Source organism: Xenopus laevis, chromosome 5L (genome assembly GCF_017654675.1).
Source record: "Xenopus laevis strain J_2021 chromosome 5L, Xenopus_laevis_v10.1, whole genome shotgun sequence".
In the NCBI taxonomy this organism is placed as follows: domain Eukaryota; kingdom Metazoa; phylum Chordata; class Amphibia; order Anura; family Pipidae; genus Xenopus; species Xenopus laevis.
Window position 1 is genome coordinate 58,722,061 of NC_054379.1, and position 26,571 is coordinate 58,748,631.

The window sequence follows — 26,571 nt, forward strand, 5'->3', positions numbered from 1 at the left end:
TCCATGTAAAAAAACTTGCCCCCCCCAGAAGTTTAAGAAAAATTTGGTGCCCAGGGCCCCACCACACAACAGGGACCATAAAGGGTTACCTTATTGGGGGCCCTGCCATGTTACACTTACTTCATTAGTGTGGCCCACCTGCTGTCAGTAAGCTGCCAACTACAGAAGGGAGGAGGGGAGCACAGGTGGCTGCATCTTTCTTCCCTTATTGGTCACAGAATTTCAAGTCCTGGTAAAGCTGCATGGTGATTGGATGAGCTGGAGGGGAAGTTCAAACCTCAGCTATCCAATCCCTGAGCAGCTCAACCGGTACTTAAACTCTGTAACCAATAAGGGAAAGTAATGGACAGTAGATTCCTCCCCTCATGCTCCCGCCCTGCCTTCCCGAAGTCAGCAGCTCTCAGAAAGCAGGGGGGCCCGGCTAATCAAGAAAGTGCGGCGTGACTGGGCCCCCCTTACCCTCGGGCCCCCTACAACTCTCCCCCCTGTCCCCCCCTGATGGCTGCCCTGGGTGCTGTACTGAGGCTACCTATAACATGCCACCCCCCTCGCCCCTTGAAGTTACCAGGAATGGCTTTTTCAGTTTGCCTTTTGTCAAAAAAGCACCCCTAGTTCAAACAAGAATTGAGGGTATGGTCAATGGCTCATCAGCCAACAACATACGAAAAGCTCTAATGTCAGCTGAATAGTCAGACAAATACAATTACCAACATTCAAACAAATATACAGGAACATTTTGCTACTGACCCTCCTGCATCACACATGAGCTGCGTACAAAGAGAACACCATATGCCATACCTAACAAACAACCTAAGGGTAATTCAAATGCTTATAGCAATAAGGCTGAGTTTTAAGCATCCCTTTCCAATAACTGTAGGTTTCAAACCAAGAACCCTGAGATCTGATTTGTGGCTATATGATAATTAAAATACTTCTGTGCAGCTGATCTGTTTTAAAAATCAGGGATGTTTACCTAGAAAGCAATTCAAAACAGTAGGGGCTGTTCGTGAAAATGAAGGGCAACTGTGAACTATGGACACATATTTGCAAAATTATACATTTGGGGTCATATTATACCACAAGGGCAGTTACAAAATCCCATTCATTAAAGGAGTGGTTCACCTTTAAATTAACTTTTAGTATGTTAAAAAACGGCCAATTCTATGCAACTTTTCAATTGGTCCTAATTGTTTAAAGTTTTTAAATTATTTGCCTTTTTCTTCTGACTTGTCCCAGATATCAAATTTACACAACTTTCTACAAATTTAGAGCTACTTTGTATTACTCATCTTTTTATTCAGACCATCTCCTATTCATAGTCCAGTCTCTTATTCAAATCAATAGGTGGTTGCTAGGGTAATTTGGACCATAGCAACCACATTGCTGAAATTGCAAATTGGAGAGTTGCTGAATAAATATCGAAATAACTCAGAAACCGCAAAAACACCAATTGCATATTGTCTAAAAATATCACTCACTACATCATACTATAAGTTCACTCCAAGATGTACAACCCCTTCAAAGGTACGTGTTTCAATATGCGCTCCTTGCCCTTTTGTTTAGATGCCCTCAGTGCTGATGCTTTCCTCTTACCTTATGTTTCAAATTTCCCCTAGGTGTACCTTATGATGCAGGGAAACTGTGGAGCTACAACCACCTCCAAACCAGATGGTAGCTCCAGGTTCCCTCCCTGCAGCAATTGACACAGCACAGTTACACCAAATGCTGGAAATGACAACCAGACATGGAAAGGATTCAGTGCAATTGCTCTTGATTCGTACTGAAGTACAACCACTATTATGCTGGAATTATACAACAATCATGGAGAAAAACTCTGCATTGAGGGTATAACATGGCGATCATGCTTGAAATTGCACTTAGCCCAATGCACTTGCAGACATAAATGACCCCTATAGTGTTTTAATAAATTCAGATTCTCATTACAATGGTCTTACAATAAAAATGAAACAAATCTAATGAATTATTTTATAATTCTCTAAAACACTACTGAAATTAAAATATGTTTCTCGAAATAATACATAATTATCCTAAGGATAAAAGATTGACACTTGCAAAGCATGCTGTTTGTTATTACACTAGACAGGATTTCAAAATGCTGTAAAGAATACACATATATTTTATCAAAATCCCCTTTATGACATTTTTTAACTTTCACTTTAAATAAGTACAATTTTACTATTCATAAAACTGAATGACATTTCATTCATTTAACTAGTAAAAGAACATAACAAAACAAAACAAACTGTAGGCTTCTCCATTACAAAAATAACAAAATGCTAATACCTTATAAAACAGTTAGTATTTACAGTTGTGGCTGTAGTTTGGCATTGGAGAAAAGTTTCAGTGAGTAAAACCTCTATGATTTTTTTCCTCAGTCTCCCTTTGAACATGTTTGAATATTATAAAAACATGAAGAAATACTCAAATAGAAATGAAATACTTCCATGAATTAATATTGCTGAATATGTGCTTTTTACAGTTACATGCCTTTTCTGCTCCTATATTCATGAATGTCTTAGCACAATGATTACTACCTTGATTTAAAGATAAAAAATAAACAAAATCACATAAATATCTCTGGTGACAATGCCTTGTGCTTCTAGAAATTCTGAGACTATGGTTTCAGTTGTTAACAACCTTGGTAAAGTCCTGTTAAGCAGATGACATGCTTAAACTATATGGATATTTGACTAAGACCAATTCAAAGAATGGTACAAAAGAATTTCTTCTCCCTAAAAGGATTTTCCGATGCAGGCACTGGAAGAATTAGGGGGTCTTCTCTTACATGAGCATCACAATAGGCCATTAAATCAGCAGCAGCCTTGGACACCTGGACAACAAATAGAAAGTGGAAAATAACTGAATTTAGACATTGTAAGAATTCAGATTTAACATATCAGGTATTACCATCTCCTAATAAGTAACTGAAGAATTATTTAAATAGGTAAGTTGAAAAGTAAAGTAAAACAGTCAATTGTATTGCAAACCATTAGATGACCCAAACAAAGTTTAATGCACCCTTTTATTAACTATTGATCAGCAAATATATTTGCTTAAGGATAAACATTTTCCTTAAAGGAAAGTAACACCAAAAAACAAAATATAATGCACTGCAGGTCTGGAACTAGGGGTAGGCAAAGTAGGCTGCTGCCTAGGGCGCCATCATTGAGAGGCGCACTTTTAAGGGGATTTTTTTGTTTTTTTTTTCATTTTGCTTATTTAATTTTTTTTAAGTAGTAATCCTGGGCTGGCGTGGGTGGAATCCATCCATCCCTCACCTGTCACCTCCCCCTTGCCGGCAAGCAACAGCTCCTGCTGGTGCAGCGGCACGGCATGTGCATGTGAGTCACTGACATGGTTCACCAATTGTAACGGGCCCGAAGGCACAGTAATAGTGTAGACCAAAGAGGAGACCAGACCAGGTTCGAGGTACAAAAGGGTTTATCCAAAGAATCGTCAAAATACAGGCAAAAGGTCAGACCAGGCAGAAGACAAGCAAAATCGAAGAACAGGCAGGAATCGGTACACAAGAATCAAGTAGATAATAACACCCAGGAACTCAGTAACAGGAACCTATAGTTGGGCAAGGACTGGAAGGGGAAGTAGGTTTAAATAGTCTCTGGTTTGGCGCCAAATTTTGACGCGCTTGCGTCAGACGCAGACGCCAGCGTCCTCACGCTGACGTCTCGACGCCGGCGCCCGATTCTGACGCCGGCGTCCGTTCCGTCGCCGACGACCAATCCTGGAGTGGGAAGAAGGTGAGGTCATAGACCTGTGCCCAGCAGGAGCCATGTGGTGAGACAGGTGGTCGCCATCTTGGACGCCATCTTGGACGCCATCTTGACGACCTGAGGTAGATTCCATTACAGTACCCCCCTCCTTAGGGGGGGCCTCAGGACCACCGAGTCTAGGGGAGAGAGGGAATAATTTATGGAATCTACGAACCAAGATGGGCGCATGGACATCTGAGCTCCTGACCCAGGAGCACTCCTCGGGACCGAACCCCTTCCACTCGATGAGATATTGAAGAGTGCCCCTGGAAAAACGAGAGTCCAAGATCCTCTTCACCTCGAATTCCTGGTGATCGTCAACCAGGACTGGAGCTGGGGAAGAAGAAGAAGAAGAAAAGGACACAGCAGGTTTAAGGAGAGAGACATGGAAGGCATTCGGGATCCGCATCTCTGGAGGGAGTTGAAGACGAACCGCCACCGGATTGATGATTTCAATGACAGGAAAGGGACCGATGAATCTGGGACCAAGCTTTGGGGTAGGAATCTTCAGGCGGATGTTACGGGTGGAAAGCCAAACTTTGTCACCAGGAGCATAGGGTGGAGCGGAAACCCTCTTCTTGTCGGCAAACCTCTTCTGGACCAGGGAGCTCTTCTGCAGATTAGAGGCAACAGCAGCCCAAATAGCCATCATGTGGGCAGCCTGATCGTTGGCGGCAGGAACATTAGTGAGGAGAAGATCCTGAGGGAACGCCAAAGGATTCTGACCGTAGACACAGAAGAAAGGGGACTGATGCGAGGAAGAATGCAAAGCATTATTATGGGCGAACTCAGCCCAGGGAAGGAGATCCGACCAGTCGTCTTGGCACAGGGAAACATGGCAGCGAAGAAACTGTTCCAAAGCCTGGTTAACTCTCTCAGCAGCTCCATTGGACTGTGGGTGATAGGCAGAAGAAAATTGCAAAGAAATGTTGAGAGCTTTGCACAAGGATCTCCAGAATCTAGATACGAATTGTGAGCCACGGTCAGAGACGATCTCGGCAGGAAACCCATGGAGACGAAAAATATGTTGAATGAAAAGCTTGGAAAGTTCAGGAGCAGAGGGAAGTTTGCGGAGGGGAATGAAATGAGCCATTTTGCTGAACCTGTCAACGACAACCCAGATGACAGTGTGACCGGAGGAGACAGGCAGATCCACAATAAAATCCATGGCAAGATGAGTCCAAGGACGAGATGGAATGGGTAATGGAAGAAGGAGTCCTTTGGGAGGAGAATGTCCAGACTTGGAAATGGCACAGATGGTACAAGAAGAAACAAAGTCTTTAACATCCTTTCTCATGGATGGCCACCACACCAGGCGAGAAAGGAGTTCGGTAGTCTTCTCCACTCCGGGATGGCCGGCTTGTTTGGAACTGTGAGCCTGGGATAGGATAGACTGGCGACAATCGGGAGGAACAAAGGCAACCCCTAGAGGAATATTGTCAGGAGCAGAAGCTTGAGCGGAAAGGATTTGCGAAGCCAAGGAGGGAAATAGGGCAGCGACGATCTTGGAGGAAGGCACAATGGGTTCAGGATCTTCGGAGCAGGGAACTTCAGGAACAAAACTTCTTGACAAAGCATCAGCCTTTCTATTTCTAGAGCCAGGACGAAAGGTGATGACAAAGTTAAAACGGGAGAAGAACAGTGACCATCTGACTTGTCGAGGATTCAAACGTTTGAGGGACTGGATAAATTCAAGGTTCTTATGGTCAGTAAAGATGGTCACGGGAATGGAGGATCCCTCCAGTAAATGTCTCCACTCCTCCAGGGCGAGTTTCACTGCCAATAACTCACGATTCCCCACATCGTAGTTCTGCTCGGAGGAGGAAAATTTCTTAGAAAAGAATGCACAGGGATGTAACTTCCCATCCGAGGATGATCTCTGTGACAAGACAGCTCCAACTCCCACATCTGAGGCGTCGACTTCGAGGAAGAAGGGAAGAAGAAGTTCGGGGTGTCTGAGAATAGGTGCAGAAGAAAAGGCAGTTTTCAAGGCTTCAAAGGCTTCCAAGGCTAGCGGAGGCCAGTGTTGTGGTTTACCCCCTTTGCGGATAAGAGCCAGGATAGGAGAGATCTTGGAAGAGAAACCTTTAATAAATTGTCTGTAATAGTTGGCAAAGCCAATAAATCTTTGGATAGCCTTGACACTTGTGGGGAGGGGCCAATCAAGAATTGCTGAAACCTTGGCTGGATCCATCTTGAAACCCTGCTGGGAGATGATGTACCCAAGAAAAGGGATGGAAGACACTTCAAACGAACACTTTTCCAATTTAGCGAAGAGATTATTCTTTCTTAGGCGAAGAAGAACTTCCTTCACTTGGGAGCGATGCTCGAGGAGATTTTTTGGAAAAGACAAGAATGTCATCCAGATAGACGACAACACTTTGCCCCAACAGGTCTCTGAATATATCATTTACGAACTCTTGGAAGACCGCGGGGGCATTACATAGTCCAAACGGCATGACTAGATATTCATAATGCCCGTCTCGGGTATTGAAGGCGGTCTTCCATTCGTCCCCTTCACGAACTCTAATGAGGTTATAGGCACCCCGAAGATCCAGCTTAGTGAAGATCTTGGCCCCTCTTAACTGATCGAAGAGTTCGGAGATTAGGGGGAGAGGGTAACGGTTTTTAATGGTGATTTTGTTTAACCCCCTATAGTCGATGCATGGTCGCAGACCTCCGTCCTTCTTTTCGACAAAGAAAAATCCAGCACCAGCAGGGGAGGAAGAAGGGCGGATGAAGCCTCTTTGGAGATTTTCCTGAATGTAGGTCTTCATGGCAGCCGTCTCAGAGGGGGAAAGAGGATAGGTGCGACCCCGGGGAGGCATGGAACCAGGAAGAAGTTCGACCGGACAGTCATAGGGTCGATGAGGAGGAAGGGTCTCTGCAGAGCCCTTATTGAAGACATCAGCAAAATCTTGATAGACGGATGGAAGGGACAACTTGGAAGAAACAGAAGAAACCTTGATAAGGGGTACAGCAGGCAAACAGTTCCGTTGGCAATAGGGGCTCCAGCGGGAGACTTGAGAGGAGGACCAGTCAATGACTGGATTATGGGTGCACAACCAGGGAAGTCCCAAAACGAGTGGAGTTGAAGGGCAATCGATGAGTAGGAAGGCCAATCTCTCCAGATGCATGGTGCCCACTCTAAGAGAAAGTTCAGCGGTGGTTTGAGAGATAATAGCCGAAGACAGAGGGCGGTCATCAATAGCCAACACCCGCAGAGGAGAGGCCAAGGGTTGTAGGGGAACCGCATGACGAGCAGCAAAAACTCTGTCCATGAAATTTCCGGCAGCACCAGAGTCCAGGAAAGCTTGCACTGGGATCTTCTGGGAACCGAATTGGATCTGTGCTGGAAGAAGGAAGCGTTGAGTAGAGGGTTGGGGAGAATGACAAACACCACCCAGATAGGTCTCCCCAAACCTACCTAGGTGCTGGCGTTTCCCGGCTTCACAGGACACTCATGGGCGAAGTGCGATTTGCCCCCACAATACAGGCATAGGCCGGCAGCCCTTCTCCGTAGCTTCTCCTGTTCGGAAAGACGAGCCCGTCCAATCTGCATGGGTTCCTCAGTAGATGGAACAGAGGGAGCAGAAGCCGCAGGAGTAGGAGAGGGGAAAGCAGAAGCCGGATTGAAGAGTAGGGGTCTCTGGAAGCGAGGAGCCAGGGTAGGTTGGAACCGGGGAAACTTCTTCGAACGCTCTCTGTCGAGCTCGAGTTGAAATTCCCTCTGTCGGGTGTCAACCTTTATAGCCAGCGCCACCAGATCCTCCCACCGAGAAGGAATTTCCCGGGAGACCAAGTCGTTCTTGATCCGCATGGCTAGGCCGTTGTAGAAGGCTGCATGGTACCCATCATTGTTCCAGGTGGTCTCCGCCACTAGGGTGCGGAACTCAATAGCGTACTCTGGAACAGAGCGAGTGCCTTGCTGAATCTGGAACAGGCGAGCAGAGGATGCCGTAGCTCGGCCAGGGGCATCAAAGACAACCCGAAGTTCACGGATGAAGGCACTGGCGTTGTCAATCAAAGGGTCCCTCTTCTCCCACAGAGGTGATGCCCACTCCAAAGCCTTCCCCTGCAGGCGAGTAATCATGTACCCCACTTTAGCTTGTTCGGATGCAAACTGACCTGGCAGCAGGGCAAACTGGATCTCGCACTGGTTGATGAAACCTCTGCACGCATCAGGATCACCGCTGTAGAGGGGAGGCGCAGAAATGCGGGGTTCCGAAGGCTGAAGTGGGCTTGCAGGAACGGCCACAGGGACCGGGGCCACAGGAGACAATGCCGACAACTTGTCTAGGATAGCTTCCAGAGCCTGACCGAAGTGTGACTGCTGGGCTTCGTATGACTGCATGCGGGAAGCCAAACCGCGGATAGCGCCACCGACATCAGGTGGAGCTGGAGCCTCCTCCGAAGGGTCCATGGCCCAACTATACTGTAACGGGCCCGAAGGCACAGTAATAGTGTAGACCAAAGAGGAGACCAGACCAGGTTCGAGGTACAAAAGGGTTTATCCAAAGAATCATCAAAATACAGGCAAAAGGTCAGACCAGGCAGAAGACAAGCAAAATCGAAGAACAGGCAGGAATCGGTACACAAGAATCAAGTAGATAATAACACCCAGGAACTCAGTAACAGGAACCTATAGTTGGGCAAGGACTGGAAGGGGAAGTAGGTTTAAATAGTCTCTGGTTTGGCGCCAAATTTTGACGCGCTTGCGTCAGACGCAGACGCCAGCGTCCTCACGCTGACGTCTCGACGCCGGCGCCCGATTCTGACGCCGGCGTCCGTTCCGTCGCCGACGACCAATCCTGGAGTGGGAAGAAGGTGAGGTCATAGACCTGTGCCCAGCAGGAGCCATGTGGTGAGACAGGTGGTCGCCATCTTGGACGCCATCTTGGACGCCATCTTGACGACCTGAGGTAGATTCCATTACACCAATGAAGAGAGACAGAGAGCTGGCAGACTAGGTGCATTGGTGAGGTTTGCACTCCTCGCTGCTCTGTCCTCTGTCTCAGGCTCAGTATTCACAGACAGTTGAGTTCAGTTCAGCCTGAACTGAAGGAATATTGATATTCTTCTATATCAAGACGCTAGTCTGTGAAGCTTCCAGATTTATGGGCCATATTTTTTCTATTACTGCTGGGCTGGGAGCTGGCACAGGTAATAAATACTTGGGGGAAATATGATGTGATCACAGACAGTGATCTGATATATGTTTGGATCAGGTTGCTCAACATATTAAGTGGGAAATGCTTTTCACAGGGTTAAACACAGAACAAAAATGGGAAGTCTTTAAAATGCTGCCTTATAAATATACTTGTCAGTATATTCCACTTGTAAGCAGGGAACGTCGTTGCAAAGCAAAACCTTTTTGGTTCAATAGAAGCGTTGGTGTTGAGGTGGGTAAGAAAAGACGTGCTTTTAAGGCTTTCAAGTTAGCTGGTACAGCCGAAACATTTATAAGGTACAAGGAGGCCAATAAATCATGCAAAGAAGCTATAAGGCAAGCTAAAATTGATATAGAAAAGGATATTGCAGCAAGCAGTAAAAAAAAATCAAAATTATTTTTTAAATATGTTAATAGTAAAAAAATGAAGCAGGAAGGGGTGGGACCCTTACTATCAGAGGGGGGTCAGCTGGTTGATGAAAACAAAATAAAAGCGCAGATTCTGAACTCATATTTTTCATCTGTCTACACAAATGAGGAACCAGTAAGTGAAGGTTTCCTTCTTAACAGTACCAATTCTAGTAATACAACTAATGATGCATGGTTCACACATGATGAAATTCAAAAGAGACTAGAACATGTTAAGATTAACAAAGGTCCGGGGCCAGATGGTATTCATCCTAGGGTAATTAGCGAGCTTAGCTCTGTGATTGCCAAACCTCTTTACTTAATTTTTCAGGATTCAGATTCATTGAGATCTGGCATAGTGCCGAGAGACTGGTGAATTGCTAATGTGGTGCCACTATTCAAAAAAGTTCTCAGCCTCAAAACTATAGGCCAGTTAGTCTGTCGTCAGTGATAGGAAAGATTTTCGAAGGGTTAATAAAGGATAAGATACTGGACTTCATAGCAAATCATAATACTATGAGTTTGTGCCAGCATGGTTTTATGCGTAATAGATCTTGCCAGACTAACTTAATTTTTTTTTAAGAGAAGGTAAGTAGAGACCTCGATTCTGGGATGGCAGTGGATGTGATTTACTTAGACTTTGCTAAAGCATTTGATACAGTGCCACACAAAAGGTTACTGGTTAAATTCAGGAATGTTGGCCTGGAACATAGTATTTGTACCTGGATAGAGAACTGGCTAAAAGATAGACTACAAAGAGTGGTGGTAAATGGAACATTTTCTAATTGGTGTTATTAGTGGAGTACCGCAGGGCTCTGTACTAGGTCCCATGCTTTTCAACTTGTTTATTAATGACCTGGAGGTGGGCATTGAAAGTACTGTTTCTATTTTTGCAGATGATACTAAATTGTGCAGAACTATAGGTTCCATGCAGGATGCTGCCACTTTGCAGAGTGATTTGTCTAAATTGGAAAACTGGGCAGCAAACTGGAAAATGAGGTTCAATGTTGATAAATGCAAGGTTATGCACTTTGGCAAAAATAATATAAATGCAAGTCTAATTCTGGGCAGTGTCATTCTGTGGCTACTAAAGCAAATAAAGTTCTGTCTTGCATAAAAAAGGGCATTAACTCAAGAGATGAAAACATAATTATGCCTCTTTATAAGTCCCTGGTGAGGCCTCATCTGGAGTATGCAGTACAGTTTTGGACTCCAGTCCTTAAGAGGGATATAAATGAGCTGGAGAGAGTGCAGAGTCGTGCAACTAAATTGGTTAGAGGGATGGAAGACTTAAATTATGTGGGTAGACTGTCAAGGTTGGGGTTGTTTTCTCTGGAAAAAAGGCGCTTGCGAGGGGACATGATTACACTTTACAAGTACATTAGAGGACATTATAGACAAATAGCAGGGGACCTTTTTACCCATAAAGTGGATCACCGTACCAGAGGCCACCTCTTTAGACTAGAAGAAAGGAACTTTCATTTGAAGCAACGTAGGGGGTTCTTCACAGTCAGGACAGTGAGGTTGTGGAATGCACTGCCGGGTGATGTTGTGATGGCTGATTCAGTTAATGCCTTTAAGAATGGCTTGGATGATTTTTTGTAGTAAAAATGTTTCAGCACAGCACCTTGAGGTTAAAAATGCCTTTATTCAAATTCACATGGCAGACCCGTTCAGCAACGTTTCAGGCCTATATGTGGCCTTTTATCAAGCTCACTTAACACTGGCCAGCTGGCCCTTTTATAGACAATATTTCGCCACCTACTGGTTACAACTAACATGACCATATATGTCGTTTATACAATTGTTACAAATCCTTAGTAACTAAATGAATACAATGTCACAGTAATAGTAGGAACTTTTTTAAATTCTGTATGGAAAACAGGCCCCATCACTTGTTCAGAAAAAATCTGAAAGACAAATGTTAAAAACAATTTAAAAACAAAAATTTTAGCGAAAAATAGCTTGGAGATCGTACTCCCTATTTAACCCTTACGGGGTAAGTGTCTCTAATTTTCGAATCCATATTGCTTCTTTCCTGAGTAATGCTCCCACCCGGTCCCCCCCACGTCTCAGATTAGGGACATGGTCGACCACCTGATATTTAAACTGGTGTATGCCGTGACTAGCTTCCAAATAATGAGATGCAACTGCTTGTTCCCTTTTGCCGGTTCTGATTGCTGATTTGTGCTCCCTCATCCGTTCTCGGACGGGACGTGACGTTTGCCCCACATATAATAAGCCACAAGGGCATTTTATAATGTAGACAACGAAACTCGACACACATGTATAGTACCCCCGAATCTTAATGGGGGTTCCTTTTCGTGGATGGTATACCACGTCACCTTTTTGGCAATTGGAACAGCAGCTGCATCCCAAGCATGGAAATGTCCCATTCCTGGCTGGTCGCAACATACTTTGTGATTCTTTTCGACCACCTATGTCAGATTTTACCAGCATGGAAGCCACCGTTTTGCTTTTTTTGTAGGACATAAGGTGGTTTTTGCTTTTGCTTTTTTTGTAGGACATAAGGTGGTTTCCCAAAACTAGGCACTTGGGGGAGACCCTCCTTAAGAATTTTCCAATGTTTTCTCACAATATGTGCCACCTGGTGGCTTAAAGTGTGATATTCAGACAAAGTGTGATATTGAGACAAAAGGGATACGATCCTCCCGTTGTCTATTGCAGCCCTGGAGCATACTGCTCTTCTCTAGTTTCTCTATCTCTTTACGTTCGAATTGAAGCAGATCATTAGGATATCCACGTTCTCTAAATTTCACATGCATTTCGTCAAGTCTTTTTGGTAACAATGAGATCATTGGATGATTTTTTGGACAGACATAATATCAAAGGCTATTGTGATACTAAGCTCTATAGTTAGTATAGGTATGGGTATATAGAATTTAATTAAAAGTAGGGAGGGGTATGTGTATGGATGCTGCGTTTTCATTTGGAGGAGTTGAACTTGATGGACTTTGTCTTTTTTCAACCCAATTTAACTATGTAACTATGTAACTAACTATGTAACTATGCTGCTGGCACAAGTACATAAGTTGGGGGCAAATTGGGCAATAATTGTGATCTGATTTATTTTTGGCTGCTGCTGGCACAGGTAAAGATTGGAGGCAATATGCTGGCTGCTGGGCGTGTGTGCCAGGTGCAGGAGGGCTGTATGATGGGTGTCTGCTGGGCATGCTGGCACAGGTACGGGGGGCTGTATGATGGGTGTCTGCTGGGCATGCTAGCAAAGGTATGGGGCTGTATGATGGATCAAATTATCCTACTGTTTTGTTTTTTGACATTTTTCAGTTTAACACTGGCCCATGACTAAGTGCCCTGAGTGGGTGCGCAACGTGTAGGGCGGATGGAGATGCAAATAAACATTTTTAACTTTGTACAAATAAAAATGTTTTTTAACTACATTCCTTTGGTCCTGTGGATCCATTTGAGTGCCCTGCTTTTTCTACATATTTGCTGCCGTGGCGCTCCCTAAAGCTGAGGGTCTGGGGCTAGAGCACCCGGACCACATTTACTATTCGGTGAGTTATTTACAATTTATTCTGGAGCACCACTTTTCTTTCTACTTTTGGATTACTGAGCTGCCAGACTGAAACACCAGAGACAGGAACAGTAAACTAAATTTCCATTCTGGAAAAACAGAAAGCAATTGAAAACAGTTTGCATAGTTAGTACCTTAATCCTGTCCATACATGCTTCCATTTTAAGTTGTTCCACTGCTTTTCTTGCTTGAGATATACTAGTTGTGCTATTGTTAGACATGCTGTCTTTCATTGTCTGCTTCTGAAACATAAGATATATTATTTGTTATATCACAGTTATATCACAGTTTAATTATATATTATATACAAGGTGGTGTTGAATACTGTGTTTTAAAAGGAAACTAACCCCCTGTTAATTTTTAACCATGTAAATCCCTGCACATCTCCTCAACCCATCCCCAGGCAGTAGCTTTCAGTGTGCATGCTCCTGGTCAGTGATCAACACCAGAAGTCTGGGACTGGAAATGATATGGTCAAACCTGGCAGCCAGCAACCATGTAGCACAGGTTATCCTCTGACTTGCAGGTACAGGGAAAAGGCAGTTTTTGGGAGTCACTTTTATATGGTTGGGGAAGGGGCATTGGGGGCTTGTGCAGTTGCCCTTCTGGTTAAAATGTAACAATAGGAGCTCCCTTAAAGGACATGTAAAGCCTACATTTTCCTTCCATGTATATAAGTTGGACATATCTTCACCACCCAAGCCACATCATTTGTACTGCATATACCCCCTCCATTTACCAGCACCATCACATTTTCCCAAAACAAATAGCAGCTTTCACCCATTTTCCCTCTGACACATCCTCAGTAACACTGACATCTGAAACAGGCCATGTATGCTGTAAAGTTCATGCAATGCAAAATGCAGGTTTATACAGGCACAACATACCTTGATAAAAAGTTCTGCTGGGGTTGAGCACTGTAATGGTTAAGCTGAGCTCAGGAGAGGTGGTTAGGAGAAAAAAATAGGATCAGCCAGCTAGAGTTTCTATGGTAACCAGTAATGCTATCTCTTCATTGCTGTTGAGTCATCTAAGCTGAGAAGAACTGAGCATGCTCATAAGTCAACAGCCAAAATAAATTCCTGAGGGAAGGGGCAGAGGGGGTTAAAGGAGCAGAAGGATGTCTAAGTCATTAAGGGGATGCTGTAGCCTTACTGTTAACCTTTTAACTACCAGAGTGGCAGTTATCTAAAGATTTCTAAGAGGCTGTTCAGCGATTATATTTTTGAGTTGGTGGGTTTACATGTCCTTTAAGGCCTGAAAAAAAACCCAACATCAATTAAACCTCAAAATCATCTAACTGCTCATCCAATGACAGCATGTCATCAGGCACCAGCTGAAATAAGTAAAACAGTCCTAAATATCTAAATATCACTTAAGGCTGGTTGTGCAACATAGGCACTAAATTGCTAAGGTGCAGCAAATCAGCAACTCATTTTGAACAACCTAATACAAACTTATTTTAAGATTTTTTTTAGACTGTAATCATAAATGCATTAAATGGGTGGTTCAGCTTTAATTTAACTTTTAGTATGTTATAGAATGGCCAATTCTAAGAAACTTTCCAATTTGTCTTCATAATTCATTTTTTATAGTTTTTGAATTATTAGCCTTCTTCTTCTGACCTTTTCTAGCTTTCAAATGGGGGTCACTGACCCCATAAAAAAACAAATGCTTTGTAAGGCTACAAATGTATTGTTATTGCTACTTTTTATTACTCATCTTTCTATTCAGACCTCTCCTCTTAATAATCCAGTCTCTTATTCAAACCAATATGTGGTTGCTAGGGTAAATTGGACCCTAGCAACTAGATTGCTGAAATTGAAAACTGGAGAGTTGCTGAATGAAATGCTAAATAACTCAAACACCACAAATAGAAAATGAAAACCAATTGCAAAATGTCTCAGAACATCACTCTCTACATCATACTAAAAGTTAATTTAAAGGGGAAAAAACCCATTGAAGCCTTCTTTTTACGCAGCTCTGTAAGAAATATTGGTGCTTTCTAGGGATGCATCAAATCCCAGATTCAGTTCTGGATTCGGGTGAAATTAAGCAGCAGGAATTGAATTTGTCCATATTCATGTGCCTGGCTAAACTGAATTTTATGACTTAAAATTGGATAACTTTACACCAAAAAATAATGTAAGGTATTTGAGTAATTTGCATATGCAAATGAGGGCTCTGATTCAATAGAATCCCTGATGGAGAATACAGTATTTGGCCAAATCCAGAAAAGGTGAAGTCGGGGGATTCCTAGTACTTTATTTATAGTATCTTTGGCAGCCTTAACAAAGCCACAATAACCCAAATACTCTCATCTTAGCACAAAGCCCCTTGTAAATTCAGTTATAATTTAATCTCTCCCATTCCAGAATATCATATAAACCAGAGTTTTCTCATAGCAACCAAACAGAATTTTGATTTGAACAGTCATCTACTAGAAAACAAAAGCAACAATCTGATTGGTTGATATAGGCAACAGTCTCCAGTGCTAATAAATATTAGCCATATAAAGTATGGTGATAAAAATAATAGGAAAAAAAACCTTATCTAGAAACCCCAAGGTCCCATGCATTCTGGATAATAGATCCCATACTGTTATCTGCGTGAGAATTAGGCATACAATTTCCCCATGCCATAATATCACAAAGCAATTGGAATACAGGACTGTAGATGAGCATTTGGCTGTAACCAGACAAATTGGGATGTAATGTCGATCTCCAAACATAAAAGCCAGAATAGACAATTTTTAAAAAAAATTTATTATGTCATTTGTGTAAAAATTCTCAAGAATTCTGCATGGTTCCCATACAGAACAGTAAGCCAACCAGAGAAATTGTGACAATGTTTAAGAAATGCTTGAAAGGTTTCAAGTTCTAAAAGCTTGCAGAATTTTGATTGCTAGAAACTGGAGAAAACAGGTTGTGTCAAACACTGCTCAAATAATAAAATAAAGTTACCAGTAATATAAAATATGAATTGGCGATTCCTAGAGACTTTATTGGGAAAAAATATTTTCAAAAAGCTTTGGATTTTTTTAAAAAAACACAGTGATATTAGAAGTTGTCTATCTTTATCTCATTTTCTTTGTCAGATACTGTGAAAAAAAATTCAGTTATGAGAAATGAAAGTTTAAAAAACAAATAAAAATTATAGTACAGAAAAAAAGAAATGCTTGAATGGATCTTGGAAGCTTTAAGATCCTTTTTTTTTTTGCAGAAAAATCTCTGTCAAGAAGATGACAGAACATTTGAAAAACAGAAAAAACTTTCAATCTGATAAATTGCCTCAAACAGTTTGATGCAGCACACTGATATACCCCATATATACTGTATATCTACAGGATATGCAAAAAAAAATGAATGCAGTTTAAGTTTTTTTCAAACATTTACCACAGTGCGGGTTGTAGGTTTATAGCTATGACAAATTCTTTTAAAAGAAAAAATATTCATTCAGCCTTTACCAGATCTCAATCATAGTTTGCGAAAAATAAGACTAATTTATGATTGCCAATCTCTAAGATGAAGCATGCATTAAGGCCATTTGAGTGTGTCCTTCTACTGTATTTTTCCTTCATAAAGGACTCTATCAAGATGTACTATAGAGGGCCTATTTATAATGCTGTGTAAAATGATCAAATACAATTGTGTATTTTATGCCATCAAATTACTGTATTTAGACCATCATAATCCTTTGGTGGCAATGGGTGTGGTGTATTTGCAATGTGTTATAGTTTCTAAATGACTGCATAGCCTTATGTAAGCAAAGCCAAGTCTTAAAATAATGCTGTATTATATACAAACACAAAGGAACCAAATTATTGGCTGAGGAGTTAAAGTAAGTTACTTTAGGTTTGATTTGTGTTTGGAACACTACGAGTTCTTTTAATTTGTTTTACAAACTTTTTCCGAAGTTCCTTATTTTCCTTTCCTTAGCATTGTGTTAACAATGTGGCCTATGGCATAAACACAGCAGGGAGCTCTCCACTACTGGCATATTCATGAAGGAAAAAATAGCTACTGCATTATGTACTTAATTGTATTATGTCAGTATGATCTAGCTAACACATTTATAGAACTAGCAGCTGTTTCGAATTACAAGGACAATCTCATCTGCCAACCAAACTGTAAAAAAATACAAGTATAAATACATGCACATATACCAATATATTTTTTAATCTAGACCTTATTGAAAATTATGATTTTAGAATACAAATGTAAATCTGTGTTTTCTAGTATAAAAAGAAGTATGTTTACTGCAAAAGTAGATAAAAATCTGTAAAGTATAAACTATGATTTTTCATTAATTGTTTTTGTATAGATGTTTATACTCATGTCACCAAATTAACTGACTGAAGTTTGAATGAACAGAAAAAAATTATTTTTGTTAGTTTGAGAATGATTTGCAGAGTTTTATACTTTTAAATATTTCCTTTTTTTCATAAATAAGCCCCATGTTTTAGTATATTTTAGTGTGGCTATACATGAGGTAACTTGTTTGATATGCAGCCAGTTGGTAAGCATTCTACAGAATAAATATAGTGTACTATTGTAGCTAATATTTTGGAATGAACCTGCATAACACTTGGGCCAAAATTTGTCTACTGATATACACAGGTAAAAAATCAGCCCCTACGTGGTATCAGCCTCCACTCCAGCCTGCATCAGGAACAGTTGTGTCGGGTCTGGTGTAGGCACACATGTTTCAACAGGCCCCCATGTGGCATTAGCGTAACAGCTGTCATTTCTGCATCCACCCAATGAGAAGGGGTAATGGTAGGCCACGCACAGATATCCCTTCATTCAATCCTACTGTATGTGATGGCTTTTTAATGCCTTCCAAGGCATGGGAAGGTATGAGTTAGCAGACCCCATTTTGTTTTATACTGTCAGTACCCACTGCACCACTGAATGCTGATTGAATGCTGCATGTTGCATCACACCTGTATTTAGTGGTTCAGTGCCATGGGTATTGTCACTATAAAGTAGAATGGGTCATAGATGTCGGAAATGGGGGGCCAAGGGTCCAAACCCCCCCCAGGATTTTCCTCTCCGGTTTTGTAAGTTGCAGGCACCAGTAGCACGTTCGCTGCTGCTTTCTATTTCAGTTGTAGAAGCGAGCAGCAGCTAGGGCAGGAACGCCATGGCTCAGGCAGGTAGCGAGTTAAAAATTTTAATGAATGTGGGATACAATCAAAAATTCACAGAGCCCCATCTCCAGGATGCCATGGATGCATCCCAGCACTGGATGGAGAGAGCACTAAATCAACTGCAGAAGTCTGATTCTCATTTGAATCTCCTGCCTACACAGTGGGTTTTGTTGGCGAGGGGGAAGGAAAGCATTTTTTTAATGCTGGACTTGGCTGACACAGAAGGAAAGCTGACAGGGTCTGCTTCCTCTGTAGTTACACCTCTGTAGGAAAGTTGGAAACACATTTTCTTTCATTATGGAAAAATTATATTTTTGAGTGAAGGATCGCTTTAAATTGAAACATGTTAAAATATATGTAGAACTTGTTCCACTTAAAACATCTTTATAACAGCTTTATTATAGCTGTTTTTATGCTAGCAAAGACATGAGGGGTCATTTACGTTTGCAACTTGACCTTTTGAATATGAATATATGATTAATATAAGGGAAACAGGAAGAGAGAAAAATATATAGAAATAGCGGGGGAGAAAACACTAAAACCTCCATAAATTTGCTTGAGAGAAAATAAAAGACAAGTCTAGTAACACATAGCTACTAATTGATTTCTGTGTTTACTACAGCTAGTACAAACTTTGTACATGTTATGACCTGAGTTATTACACCTTGGTATGGAGGAAGCTGATTTATTATCCATTGATTGTAGGGTTTCATGGATATCTTAATCTTGCATTTTTTTCCCACAAGCGTGTATAAAGAAAAAAAATTAATGCAAGAAATGTGAGCAAGATTAAGATCTCTTTTGCATTTTCTTACAAGGATAACCACAAACCCCACAATCAACATGTAATCATCTTTTCTCTGTACTAATCATAACTAAAATGAAATGGGCCTATAACTAGGGACACTCTGAAAATAAATTATTATTACACTGATCTTTTGAATGCCTGGATACTGCTTTGTTGCAGTGCAGTGGAAAAATATAATTACAAATCTCAATGAAATGCACCTAAAATAGCACATGAACTGATGCATACAAAGCACTTCTCCTTTGCTGGGTGCTTTTGCCTACATAGCTGCCATTGAAATGGTTATTTGATCAGCATCTGCTTCATTAGAGTTAATGGATCATATGTTATTTTACTTATAAAGGAAGCAGCAAAACTACTATAAATATTAAATAAATACAAATAAGAAGTTAATCAATGTTCTGTTTGTACTGAATAACGTATGTTGATGTGTTTTAATGATTTGATTCAGTAAATTGCATTGGGATAAAATTTCCTCTTGGAAAAACAGGGTTAAAACATTTCCATGACCCTTGGCTTTGAAAATTTTCATTGGGCTTATATCTTGCAAACAGTTAAAACTGCAATTGAAATGCCTGACTAATTAGGTGAAAAATGCTGCATTTAACGATTACAAAATGAGGAGACAGTAAAGAATTCATTGCCATTTCATTGTAAACATGCACAATTCAGTAAGCGGAGCACTACTATAACCTGAAATCCAGCAGAGAGCTAAATGTGTCAGCAAATTTTCTGCCTGCATGCCTGCACTCTGCATATGTTATGGCATTTTTTTTACCTGAAGGAATTAATTTAACTTGACCCAATGATTTCATTAAAAAACCAATGCAGCTTATCTTATTCTGACCATATCACAAACTAATTTATTAATCTGAAATTGTTACTATGTCATTTTAGCTTAGTTTAGAATCACTATCTGCCAAATGGTCCATTGCTATCAGTTAATTTCATGCTCCTTCATCCGTAGATCTTGGGGGGGGGGGATAAATAAAAGCAGAGGTAAAGTAGAGTAAAATGTTAATGTACACCACCTAATGCCAAATTCACAAATACCTTTTTATAATACCCCTGAAATACCTTTTTATAAAAAAGGTATTTTGGACATCAAAAAGTTGGAGTAACTTCAATTAACTCAAACTAAGTTCCAACAATTAAATCCACTTTTTTGAATTATTACAAATTATTATGGAGTCAATGTGCTGATTTACTAACCCATGCGTTAGATTGCTTCATCCCCAATCATCCCCAATAGATAACCCATCATTCCCAATATCACCAAAGCACTCAAAGAACTTCAATTTGTTGTAAGGTGTTCTGACAAAGTCACATGATTCTTAAATGGAAATAAGGATTCATCTAAGAAAAAACAACTTAATATCAAATTGTATAAAATGGTCTGAGCGAGGTTGTCTAACCTAATCCTTTATTTCTCCGACTTACTTACTTTCTTACTCCACCTTTGTAAATGACCACCCAATCTTTGTAATGAGTGTCAGAAGACTAATGGTGAAGACCTCTCTCCCTGAATGTCTAGTGACTAATCAGCAACCATATACACTGCTATCTCCCATATACAAGCTCCTAATGCTTCTGTATTCAAAGCACCCACACATGTATAAAGGGCTTTGCAGTTTACTTCCATATACTATAATACTACTCAACACAACATCTACAAAACTTTCTAGAAACAATCTACTGCAGTTATATGTGACCCAAAGGACATTGCTTTCATTTTTAACTAGGTGAAATCCCTGCCAATCCGACCCATATCACATTGGGGCTGTTCACCTTCAAACATTTTTTTCAGTTCAGTTGTTTTCACATAGTTCACCAGATATAAAGACTTTTTCAGTAACTTTATATTTTCTGTGTGTGTGTTTTTTAATATTGAAGCGTTAAGTCTTTCTAAAGCAGCTGTGGGAGGGGGTGGCCGACTCTTTAAACTGTTCTAAATCAATGCATTTCTTATCTTTGGCCCTGTTGAGCAGAATCCCTTAGTTTCATTAAAGTCAGCTTTTGCAATTGATACAATAGTTGCTAATATTCCAAAGATACTGCTGAGAAATGTAGCAACTAAATGTAGCAACTATTGTAGCAAATTGTAACAGTTCAGAATCTGCACCTGGCTTACTGAGCTACAAAACTGAAACACCAGAGACAGAAACATTAAACTTAAATTTTTGAAAAATGGTAAAAATAAAAGATGGAAAGCCATTTAAAAATGTATTTATATCTGGTATACAATCTGAAAGCAACTCAACTGATAAACAGCTCCTTTAAGTACAGAGGCAAAAATACTAACATTCAAATCATACTGGTTTTATGCCAGATACGTATACAGTATTAACCTGAAAAGATTGTTCTGCAATCTGCAAATTACTCATGATAATACTGGTTCCTGAGTAGTACTTTCAACAGATATGCTAGAAGTCAACTGACTAAAATGGGAATATCTATTGGTAATCCTGGCTAGATAACAGTTGAACCAACCAACTGCATGGTCAGGGTTACCAAATCATTCATGCTAAGTACAAATTTAGAAAGGGGTGTCTATTGTACCCTGATATTTTCCATGGCCACAGAGAAACTGGCACTACAAATAAGGGTGATAAGGGCAGTGATTGACATATTAAGATTGAACTTGATTACTTTTCAAAGTATGTAAATCTTATTTTATGCTGCTATATCTTTCAACATTGGCCCTTAGTTGAAAACCCTAGAATTAATGGTGGACCAGTTGGCCTCTACTCAATACATAAAATCAACTAGAACATATTATCCTTATGTCAATTAGACTTTGGTCCATTGTATCAGATGCAACCCAAACCTTAATTTCCATAAGAATCCACATTTCATGATCTGAGAATGCATATACACATTTAACTTAATGTATATAATACTTTAGACCCAGTGCTAGATACCAATGTTACTAAATATAGCCACTGGTCTAAATTGCCACTAGTGATTTCAGGTAAAAAAAATATTCTTAATTTGGTATATCTTTGGCCCGTATCTACTATTTAAAGGAGATGGAAAGGCTGTTTGCACTTGGGGTGCCAAATGTTAGGTACCCCAAAGTGATTGTAGTTACTTACCTGAAACCCTGGGCCAGTTCTCTAGTGAGCCGACTTTTTAGTTAAAGTTTGGCTTTTCATTCTACTGCGCATGTGCAACCACGTGAACAAAGAGGAAGCATCTCTTCATGGTGCTCACTGGTATAAACCCAGGCCGGTGCAGTTTTCTGGCCATAGGGGTTTCAAGTAAGTCTATACAATCACTTGGGGGTTTACACTGTACACTGGTGTGCTCAAATTCTAACACCATCACAAATCTTTAAATTACAGGCTAATTTGTCTCCTGCGACACTCACCCTTCTCCCGGGTGGGTCCGGGTGCAACTGCCCCTGGCCTTTCACTTAATACACCATGATCAATATGCATTAGAGGTAACCAGGTCACTCACTGCTCTGGATCTCTGGCCTGGGTGCGACGCCCCGAACCTGCAGCTTTGGGAGACTTTTGTAGCCAATACAGAACCCTTGCGGCGTGCACTCTATGGATCAGTCGGCAGTGGTGAAGTTAAAAGCAATTTTATTTACCAGACAATCCTCTTCCTTTAGCAGTGGTGAAGTTTCAAAGCAATTTTATTTACCGGACAATCCTTTTCCACAAATTGTCCGGTAAATAAAATTGTTTTTAACTTCACCGCTGCCGACTGAGCCATAAAGTGCATACCGCAAGAGGTTCTGTATTGGCTACGATAATCACTTGGGGGTACCTAACATTTGGCACCCCCAAGTGCAAACAGCCTTTCCTTCTTCTTTAATGTCCCAGAATACATTTATTAAACCTTGTATCTGGAAAACAGTGATTGTCCACTGATTACTTAAGGTAGATGCTTACACCACTTATTTTTACATTACCTTGTATTCCAATGTAACTTTCATCTCTTTGTGGGCCCTATCAGATTTAGACAAATTCCATGTTATACTGCAATGTAAACTAGCAGCTTATAAAAAGGCTTACATATAGGTCTAAGTTTGATTATATTCCATTACCAGGAGTCGTGACTATGTGATGCTAACTATATCTTCTAAACTCTGTTATGTTTTGGTAGCCGAGGATGAGTAGAGTATAACAGTGCTTTATTAGCAGGCTCATGCAACCATTATACAACAGTAAACAACTCTAACACCACAAGCTGTATAGAAAGTATGCACAGTATAAGTCTTGAGCACAGTGACATCTACAGGCCATTTGTATAAACACCACAAACTCCATTGTCAAATATGCCTCTGTGGATCAGTTCTGTAGCCTACTTCACTTCTGGTATTTGCCATGCAAAGGAAATAGGAGTAGGCTATATACTTGGACATACTTTCATTTTAGCCATACATTCCTTACTCAAACTTTAAAGCAGCACAATGGATATCAGGTTTTGAAAAACATATTATGCCTTGATCTATATAACAGATATAACAATACTCTATAAATCCTGCACCAGTTGACAGATAAGCTGCTGGAACGCGGTCATAGGTGCAATTAAGAACATGCTGGAGATATCCATATGATCTGGCAAGGAGAATTCATTTCTAGATTTGCTGTTCACTCGTTTGCCCTAAAATAAGCATTATCTAACCTTCTGGGAGATAAGGATGGTCTTATACTTTCCAGATCTGCAATCTAATCTAAAATTCTAGTGTTCCTAAGTATAAAAAAGAATTGTTATGCACCATTTCCAAATAGCTCCAACTGGTAAATAATATATTCTCTCTCAATAAAGGGGCAGTATACCCAGTGGTTCAACATGAGTTCAATTAATAGGGCTTGTGCTGAACATACATTTTGTCTATTATTTTAATCACAAATACATCTATGGTTTTTGATAGTTCATGAGCTAAACGGGGCAAATCAGGAATCTGAAGGACATGTTTAGTCCATAAGAGGTAGATAATTAGATTATCAGTGCACAGACAATACCCCTGCACACCAAACTCCTGCTAACAAGACAATCACAATACAGGGTGAAGGGTGGGTAATTTATACTGGTAAACTAATTATTTTCCAAGGACCAAATATGGCCACTTGGCCTGTTTATCTCAATATATAACTGAAACAATATTAAATATGGTGTATTTTCCTCATTATTCCAAATATTTTACTAAAAATTTTTGTATATTGCATAAAGATATATCTCTCATAATACAATCTACTCATTCTCTTTTCTATGACAATATTTGTGTACTAATTTATTCCTAGTGCTACTGTCCAATATCGTATCGGGTCAATTTTTGATTTGTTCACTATAAAACATTAAATTACTCCTTTAAAATGTTTGCAGTTTAACCATGTTTTCCTTCAAAATGTCTTCACTGTGTGAAACCTTTTTATTGAGAAAGGGCCATCAAGCTCTAAATGGAACAAGATTCAAAATTGAGGGTGGATTTTGAAATACACCTAAAGGGTTTCTGCTTAACCTAATAAAAGGGCAAGAATAAATGAGTTCTGCTCAATTACCAAGGCTTAATGCAGTTTGCATCAATGATTCCAAACCTCCCCAAACAATAATGCTAACTGGTTACACACAATTCTTTTTCAAGAATTATTTCATAGTAATAATTAACCAATATATTTTAGAACCCTTGAGCACAGAATTAAACATGTAGCAGGTTGACTTTCAAATCATTAAAATATACAGATTGCAAGGCTACATAATTTTTACACTTTCATCTGACAGAGTTGCACCTGATAGTAAATTGTATACCCTTTGGGTTCTCAGAAGGCTGACACTTGTATATTATCCATAACATACAAGAGGGCACACCTGCAAGTGCATTTAAACCTTTTCTTCCTGGCATTAGGCAAATATTACAGTTTGCACTGTACAAAGGCTAGGTGTTTGTGCTTTGTAAAGGCTAATTTAGTAGGTCTTAAGGCTCTAGTAATTGTGCATATTGCTCTGAGTAGGGGGGAGCAAATGCTGCAAATTGCCCCCCCCCTTAAATGTGAATAGTAAATGTGGTGTTTGTTTTTGCCCTGCTTAGTGACAGGAGTGTATTGCTTGAAAATGAAAGGGCGCACATTTTTGACTGGTATGTGTCATTAAGCAGGAGAAGGCGAATAATTGGTGTTTCACGGTCACTGAGAGTTGTTGCATTTTGTCTCCCAAACCCAGAATGATAAACCACTGGGATGACAAAATGCTTTAAATCACCCCCTGTGCCATTACTCTTAAGGCTCCTAATTGCAATCACATTAATTTCAGTTTAACACATAATCAGAATGAATACAACTCCTGTACAGTTAATTGCAGCTGTAAAGTGCCCGCCCAAATCCTACCATTTAGCTTGTTTGACATTCTTTTCTAGAGGCAGTTGCTATGGCTCCTCTCTCCAATCCCAAATTACAGTTTAATATTTCCATTGCAAACCATGATTTAATAAACGTAAATTAGTGGGTTAATTTCACTAGAAGCATATATTACTTTGCCTGAACAGTGGGTGTAGCAGAAGAAACAGAACTCACCAGTGCCTGGGGTTGAATAATTTACAGAGAGGGCTTAGGTGTGAATATCTAAGCACAAAGTAGTCCTTTTCATGCAAACCTTTTTATTTTGGGCAGCTGCAGGGTTACCAAAGTCACATCATCATCCAGGGGAAATGACCTGCAAACAAATATGGGTTAAAAAATAAACATGAGCAATTTAGTGGGCTTTCAGACTGAAGTATCTGCACAATGCTTAGAGAATGACCTAGATATCAGTAGCCAGCTTGACACCGCCGACAAATCCACTGATGCCTGTGCCCAACCAGGGGCCCTCCAGGTGCAGATCAACTACAATTCTCCCACTTATAAAAGCTGATTGTGGTTGTAGTTCGACAACAGCTAGAATGGATCGGATAATAGATCAGGGAAAACGTTCTGTCATCGCAATCATCCTGCCGAAATGTCTAAATAAAGCAGGAAACTCCGTATACCCTTTACATTTCCTTTCTCTGAAGCATCATCCATTCACACCCATTGACACGAATCTCCTAACCCAGGGAAATCTCCATTTGCTTGTGTTTCTCCACCCGGCTCCTCCCTTTTGCTTCCCAGTACCACAGATACGGTTTCGACTTAACGTGATGCTCGAATAAAAGAAACCGACCCAGACGTGTGTGTAAATATATATATCAATATCTATATTATTGTCATGAACCCAAAACTCACCTAACGAAAGGCTGTGGAAGAGCAATCTGACATCCTCCCTGAGACAAGTCAGTGCATCCGGTCGCACAAAAGAGGACTATGCCTGGTGCGACTAAGCGTGCACGGCAGTAAAATAAGCAATGGCCAGAGCGATTTGCTTATTCCAGCTCCCAGGCTTGAATACACCTCTAATTGATTCACTATGGAAACGCGCCGTCCCTCGCACCCACGCTGAAACCTCCCCCTCATATAAACCAGCAGCAGAGCCTGGCAGTGCCCTGGGGAAGACCTTCCCAAAAATCGCTCCCTCGCGCTCCCACACCCCTAATGGCGATACAAGGGATTCCTGTGCACTTCACAGGTACATGAGAGGGAGATGCGTGACAGCATTCTAGTCTTGCTTCCCTGCTTGGGTACCAAAGGGCATTGTGCTCAGCCAGTCCATTACAGGCGTAACAACCCGCTTGCTGTGACTGCGCGTGGTGACGTAACC

General features: G+C 40.7%; 1 protein-coding gene across 3 annotated transcripts; it reads right to left on the reverse strand.

Annotated features, from left to right (window-relative positions):
- Positions 1–488: 488 nt before the first annotated feature.
- LOC108716733 (guanine nucleotide-binding protein G(I)/G(S)/G(O) subunit gamma-4) lies at positions 489–26,571 on the reverse strand. 3 transcript variants are annotated; one of them, XM_018263115.2, is made up of 4 exons: positions 26,100–26,559; positions 25,413–25,551; positions 13,063–13,170; positions 489–2,851 (listed from the first exon to the last, which is right to left on the reverse strand). In XM_018263115.2, the coding sequence occupies exons 3-4, from the start codon at positions 13,159–13,161 to the stop codon at positions 2,723–2,725; spliced, it is 228 nt and encodes a 75-aa protein (XP_018118604.1). In that variant the 5' UTR covers positions 13,162–13,170; positions 25,413–25,551; positions 26,100–26,559; the 3' UTR covers positions 489–2,722. The 3 variants fall into 3 exon arrangements, with proteins under 3 accessions (XP_018118604.1, XP_018118605.1, XP_041418722.1); XM_018263116.2 differs by lacking the exon at positions 26,100–26,559 and adding an exon at positions 25,639–26,032; XM_041562788.1 differs by lacking the exon at positions 25,413–25,551 and having other exon boundaries at positions 26,100–26,571.